Source organism: Apium graveolens, unplaced genomic scaffold (assembly GCF_009905375.1).
Source record: "Apium graveolens cultivar Ventura unplaced genomic scaffold, ASM990537v1 ctg4683, whole genome shotgun sequence".
Lineage (NCBI taxonomy): Eukaryota > Viridiplantae > Streptophyta > Magnoliopsida > Apiales > Apiaceae > Apium > Apium graveolens.
The window spans coordinates 36,397-43,976 of NW_027418640.1; the positions used below are offsets into that span (position 1 = coordinate 36,397).

At 34.9% G+C, this 7,580-nt stretch overlaps 1 protein-coding gene across 1 annotated transcript; it reads left to right on the forward strand.

The window, feature by feature from the left end:
• Positions 1-6,232: 6,232 nt before the first annotated feature.
• On the forward strand, positions 6,233-6,593 carry LOC141702123 (putative mitochondrial protein AtMg00310). Its single transcript, XM_074505805.1, has 2 exons — positions 6,233-6,377; positions 6,472-6,593. The coding sequence occupies exons 1-2, from the start codon at positions 6,233-6,235 to the stop codon at positions 6,591-6,593; spliced, it is 267 nt and encodes an 88-aa protein (XP_074361906.1).
• Positions 6,594-7,580: the final 987 nt, after the last annotated feature.

The following is a 7,580-nucleotide window of genomic DNA, read 5'->3' on the forward strand; positions in this document are numbered from 1 at the left end:
AGATACCCTACATCTTTTTGATGAAGCTGTATCTCTCTCTTGTTCAGGCAACGAAAGCACATGAATGCAAATTATAATTTGAAAAAATTTGGTACATAATATTGATTTTGGGTCAATGTTAAGTAATTTAAAAAATATGAACTGTAATTCACTCTTAAATTTACATCGGGGCAATTTTTTTAAGTCGGCATCAAAATGAATTTAGCAAATGTGGATAATTTTGTAAAGTTGGAACCAGAGGTAAAATTTGTATATGAATTCACTCTTTTGCTTTGTTTTGAGAATTTTGTTAGTTTCCTATTCTTTTAAATTGTTTTGTTGGCATGAATTCTGAAGATAAAATTTAAAATATTTATGTTTTTCTTAAATTAATGTAGCAATTTTAAGCCCTTCTATAAGGCTCTTCTTCTATGCTCAAATTCAGATAATAGAGTGAAATTGAACATAATTTAGCATTGTTATAGTCTAATAACAATTATTATTATTGAATAAATATATCAAAAAAGATATCCTATGTCTATATTCGAACACAGTTAACTATTTATATCCGAACACTGGAAAATACCAAAAATGAATATATGAATTCCAAAAATTTCGTATCAAATTTGTGTATACCCCAAATATGAATTTTCTTTCTGATTGAATATCAAAATACCCGAAATTTGAAATCTAAACAAGAAATATGAAAATATTTATAATATTAATATTGCAAACATCTTGAATCAAACACGCCACCTTGACCACTAAAGGGAGAATAATTTTAGTGTGAAATCTTTAACCATTCCACCCGAACAACATCGATTGTGTTTAAATAAGTGTAACTAATATTTTGATAATCAGCCCAATTAATACTGCATTAACTAGGTTTAACACTAAAAAATACTTGTTCACCTTAGCACACGTTAAGGTTATACAATTATTATATTTCATTGACTTTTGTTATTAGTTAATTTTTCCAGGTTTCGGGTTTGGATGGGGTTTTGGACTTGGTATTTCGTATCCGGTTTCAGATAAATATACCTTAAATTCATATTCAAAAAATTCGGATTTAAAATTTAAATCTATATATAAATTAAAGAAATGGGATTTGATAAATGTAAAATTTCGAGTTTCAAATTGATTGAAGTACTTTGTCATCACTGATCATACTTTATCTACAACTTAATATCGCTATTGCTATTTGAAACCCAAGTATTTCATATAAATTGTTTTGCATATTATGAGAATCACTTTAGCAGCCTGATAATCCCATTCATGAAGTGAGGCAAACAAGATATTGCAGAAAGCTAATCCCCTGCATCACATACCTGCTGTGGACTAGTATCCTACTTTTTTAATCAAGGTTAATTTAAAAAATTTAAATATTCACGCACATATGCCTTCGTACTAAATATTTTATCACTTTCATCCTGCATTTCATGTAGAAAAAGGAATGCTTAGGAACCACGATGCTTGCGTCCAAGTTATTGCAAAAGGTCAGTTCCCCAGTCCTCACTATCTGTAAAAAAATGGACTTGAAGCTGCCATAGAGGTTGAGATACTGGTCCTTAAGGGTGATTGTGCTGGTTATGAGACAATCAACGGAAATTCAGAAGACTTCTTCCGTACTTCAGGGTAATAGTACACTGAAGCTCAAAATTCAGGTTGGACGAGAATTTGGGGATATTCCTTGAGGCAAGAACTGTGGATAGTTTTCCACGAACTACAATTGAACCAGCAGAGACAAAATGCTTTGACCTTAAAGATCATCGCGTAACATGTCAGCACCTCATAAGTTCATAATCACTTCAATTAAACTTCTGACACAATATTGAATAATGGCGGTCAGTCCACCAAATTAAATTCCAGCAGCTGGTTACAAGTGATACCACATTTCTTTGACAGCAATAAGCACAAGTTTAACATAAGCTTCAGTTTAGAGTTGAGACAGTTGATGTGTTTGTCAGGTCTAGACTTTTAGATATAATTTTATACTTGATCTTGTCGCAGCTTAAACATATTGGCAGAGAGAAAAGAAAACATCAGAAGGTTCAAGGCATGAAAACTGTGGGGGATCTTCTAGGGCATGACATCATCTCCTATTTTATTTCAGCTCCTTCTCATTGTATATTTTAAAGAATTTTCAAATTTTATAATTTAATTAGTTTAGATTTATTTACTCTCATTATACATGAATAAGGGTACCATTGAGAATTTTCCTTATATTTATTTGTCATCTTTTATTTAGGCAAAAGTTCTATGAAGTGCCTTAAATGAAGTTTTAGTGGAAGTACAATATCTTCCCTAATATGTTCCTTTTTAGAATATTACAGAACAGGACGTGTACTACAATTAGTAATCCACTAAGGAGTTGCTATGATCACAACAGATAACATAATTATGTGATGTTTGCTATGATCGCAAAATTCATGTGCAGACTGCAGATACTAAAGTTGGCCCCATGAAATGGTAGGAAATAACAGACCATGCAAAGACAAGTATAATCAACGACAAATGTGTGATAACTAGGTGATTCTGAGTACTTTCTCTGATCCAAAACAAATGTGTGGAGTTGTATTTGATGCAGTAGGACAAATAAAGTGATAACTAGGTGATTCTGAGTACTTTCTCTGAATACACTGTAGTGAATGAGCATTTTTTTCAGCAATGGAGAGCGGGCAAGCAGAAACTTGACTAGCTCTTACTCGGCTCTAAGACCTCTAAAGTTACTAAAGGTGACAATTTCAAGATGATCCAGGGTACAGTCTCCAGAATCTTTTATCCGAGATTTCTTGAGATTACCTTCAACTAAACACACAGCCTAATATAGAGAAAATGTTATAAAAATGACAAACAGTAGCTAAGTTGTAGTGACACAGAATAAGATGAAGTGATGGTGCATGACTCACCACAATATTTAGTTTGCACAAGTTGAGAGCACTCCGAATTAAGCACAGCAAACAAGAAACCTCAGACAACTTATCAAAACGTGTCAGAGATATTTAGAGTCTTTAGGGAAGGCAACTGTTTAGAAAGAGTTTCCAGAAAACGTCCTGCAGCCAAATACTTTGAAACATGTTGCACACAAAGAGCACAAACAATTAGACATTGATGCATTGTGCCAAGTTAAAAAGGACAATGTAAAGAGATCTGAAAATTACCCGAATAAATTTTAATGCAATATACAACTTCTCAATTTTTGGTAAGCTACCGAAAACATTGGTAGTCTTATTACGAAGCTCTTCCAAGTTCCAACTATGAAATTGTTAAGCACACTGTCAAAAGGAAGATCAGACATTTTAATGTCCGGGACACCAAGTGAATTGTCCGTAAAATATAGCTAATGCAATAAGAAATAAAGAACCCTCTGCCCTCCTCCTTTATCCGGGCTTGGGACCGGCTGTGTCAGGTAGTGACATAGGCGGAGTTACCCTAGTCCCCCACCCCCCAAAAAAATATATTAACAACAGTTATGCTGAAAATTAACTTGATTTTTATGTCCTGATATCAATACTTGTACATGTAAGTTGGGATAAAGAAAATGCAGATTACATATGAGATTCTAAAAACAAAAGTAGTAGCCACTCTATTGCTTAGAAGGAGAAATAACCTTGAAGTATATCTCAAAATCTAAGTACCAGAGTAGGTTTTGACCTAGTAGGAGCAACAGGGAAGAAATGGGAAAAGAATCTATCTCATAAATGTTTGTTGTTTCTTGTAGTCGCGACTAATACTCCCAAGGGAGCTAGGGTCGTAACTAACACTCCCAAGGGGAGCTTGGGTGCAACTTAGCCTACACAAGGGTGTAGAGGTCGCAACTTAGCACAATCAGCAAATTAACGAAGGCAAAATCCTTCCCCTTGGTAATGCAGGTCACAAGTAACACTCCTAGTACTTCTTGGGGTCGCAACCTAGCCATACTACAAGGTATAGGTCACAAGTTAGCTTCCCCTTGGTGATATTGGTCGCCACTTAGATAAATTTTAAGACAAACTTGTCATAGACTTCATGTATGCGCAAGTAAGAGCTTCTTTACTCCCTGTGGTCGCAACTCACATGGAATGCTTGAATATTCTAAGTGAAAATCATCCATGGACGCAAGTTAACTCTCAACATCTTTATTGATTGATCAATTGATTTATGTGGTTAACATTTGGCCACATATTTCAATTGATGTATAAGTGTACACTCAAGAAGCAGAATAATAATCAATCAACCAATTGTTCTGTTTATCTTCTTCTCCAAAACGAGAGCTGATAAAACAAGCAGCAAAGATTTATAAAGAAGGCACATTGAATATTCGTTTAACTTCTCACCGGAGAAACGTTATAATGCCCGATTTAACTCTTGTATATTCATAGGGGCATTATAATTGTTATCCGGTAATTAGATCCTTAGGCATACAAAAAGATAGATCATTGTATAGGATTTAATTTATAATATCTTTGTAGAAGCAAGAACATTGTTGTTCTTGGATTGTATCCGGTTAATTTATTTACCGGAGTGTAGCAACACCCCGAGGATTTATATATGAATATATATTTCCCCGAATATCTTGTTTTCGTTACATTAATGTCATAAACATTATTCAACTCAAGAACACAGAACCACTAACCGAACGCTAAATTATTTATCCGTAAAAGATTCAAAAGAATTTTTTAATTTAGTGAGTATCGTATTCAACCCCCCTTCTATGATATTTCGGGACCTAATATCCTGAAACGAATATCATGGATAAAATGGCATACGTGAGTTTGAAAATAGAAGAATGGGTAGGAGACTTAGCGAAGGAGTTACGGGTGCAGATTAAAAAATATAGAACTAAGATTAAGGAGTTACAGGTGCAAATTTAAAAAATATAGAACTGAGATGTAGAAATTCATATCAAGAAGAGATGAGTATGGTATTAAGAAGTATGAGGAGGCTGAGACAGGTATTTATGGGTACTAGAGATGCAGGATGTGTATTGGAAACAACGGTCGAGGTAGTTTAGGCTTCGAGAAGGGGACCAAAACTCTAGATTTTTTTATAAATATGCCATTGAAAGAAAAAAAAACAAAACCAGATTATGAAACTGAAGGATTTAAATGGAGAATGGCAAGAGAGTAATGAGGGGATTCGGAAAATAATTGTGGAGTACTTCTCAGAATTATTTAAGAGCTCAGGTATGTCTGAAATGCTATCTGATCGTGAAGTGGTGCAATAAGTTTCAGTCAAACAGAACGAGAATTTGATTAAAGCACTTACAAGGGAGGAGGTAAAAATTGCTGCATTCTCGATGCACCGGGACAAATCACTGGGTATTAATTGTTTATAATGTGTTTTGATTATTCAAAAGTTATGGCAAATTGAATGAAAGAATGTTTGCTTATATTAATATCAGATAAGCAAAGCGCATTTGTAGAAGGTCGTATGCTCACGGACAATGCATTAGTTGCCTTTGAATTAAATCACTACATCAGTAGAAAGAGACAAGGGAAGAATGGTGTAGCGAGTTTAAAATTGATGTCTCTAAGGCATATGATAGACTGGCATAAGTAGCGAGTTTAAAATTGATGTCTCTATCTTGAGGCTATGATGAAGAAATTCGGGTTTGTTGATATATGGAAAACTCGGGTTACTACAGTGTCTTATACTTTTATTCGAGAAGGGGAAATTTTTGGTGATGTGCAACCACAACGGAGGATTAGACAAGGGAATCCTATATCCCCTTATATGTACATACTATATGCTGAATGGCTTAGTTCTATATTTCGTAGACATGAAGAAATGGGGTTACTGCATGAATGCTCTATTGCTAAAGGGGCACATCCTGTGTCACATTTATTATTTGCGAATGACTCCTATTTTTTCTTTAGAGCTGTAAGAGTTAAGGCATTGATTATGAAAAACATACTGTTGAGATACGAAAGATAATCTGGACAAGCAAAAAAATTTGGCAAATCAGATGTGGTGTTTAGTCCAAATACTACGAGTATAAACAGAAGAGAGCTGTGTGGAATATTGCAAGTAGATGAAGTTTCAATACCCGAAAAATACATGGGGTTGCCAATACGCATTGGACGAAGGAAGAATAATACATTTAAATTCCTGAATGACCGTATTAGCTCTAAGTTATTAGGATGGAGTAATAAATCGATTTCAAGAGGAGGTAAAGTAGTGCTTTTAAAATCTGCAGCACAGACAATATTAAACTTTTGGATAAAATCTTTTTTTAATATCACAAAAGATATGTGATCGAATTCAGAAGTAAATGAACTCTTTCTGGTGGGGAAATGGAGGGTCGAACAAGGGAATAAGGTGGTTGTCCTGGGAAAAAATGTGCAATGCTAAGGAGGGAGGGGGATTGGGGTTTAAAGAATTAAGTAAGTTTAGCATTGCTATGTTAGCAAAGCAAGGTTGGAGGCTACTAAATCATCAGAATTTCATTGGTGTCAAGTATTATGAAAGCAAAATACTTCCCTTATTGTGATTTTTTGCATGCCAAACTAGGAACAAACCCATCATATATGTGGCGAAGTATTCTTGCAGCACAGGAGGTTGTAAGACAAGAAAGTAGGAGAAAGATAGGGGATGGAGAGCAGACCAACGTGTGGAATAATAATGGATATTAGACTACTGTAATGCCTCAGAAACTTGAACATATACGGGTGGTTAATTTAATGGAGACTGGAAGCAAATGCTGGGATGATGAGGTGCTGCAGGACATCTTTAATGAGAACAATGTGCAGTTGATCAAAAGTATTCCTATTCCAACTCGAAACCAGAAAGACTCGTGGCTTTGGCACTTGGAGAAATTAGGTAAATTTTCTGTCAAAAGTTGTTATAGAGCAGTGCAAGGTGTTTATCAATGGATACATGCATCTTTTAGAAGAAAATGTGGAAATTAGAATTACCAGGAAAGGTGATTAACTTTAGTTGGCGAGTATGTCGTGGTCGTTTGCCAACTGTTGTAGCTCTGGTTATGAAGCGTGTCCAAATTAATATTAAATGTCCTAATAAAAAATGAAGATGCAATTCATGTCCTATTTGATTATTCGTTTACAGAAGCGGTATGGACAAATGTGGGATTAAAAGAGGTTAGTATGATGGGATATGAGGGTACTGTAACACAAACCATTCATCAGTTGTCAAAAAATTGTTCACGGGATACGTTGGCTCTGATTCTAATGGTTTGTTGGAACCTCTGGAGCTGCATAAATAGGCTGGTGTGGGAAAAAGTGAGCGTATCGGAGTTTGGGGTGCAAGCAACTGCAATGAGTTCCTTTTGATCAACTGCACATTGTACTCATTAAAGATGTCCTGCAGAACAATATCAACTGCAAAAGTTCTATGAAGTGCCTTAAATGAAGTTTTAGTGGAAGTATAATATCTTCCCTAATGTGTTCCTTTTTAGAATATTACAGAACAGGACATGTACTACAATTAGTAATCCACTAAGGAGTACTCCATTAAAAAAACCGATCACAACAGATAACATAATTATGTGATGTTTGCTATGATCGCAAAATTCATGTGCAGACTGCAGATACTAAAATTGGCAAAAAGACAAGTATAATCAACGACGAGGTCCATGTTTACATCAGTCTCGATCCAAAACA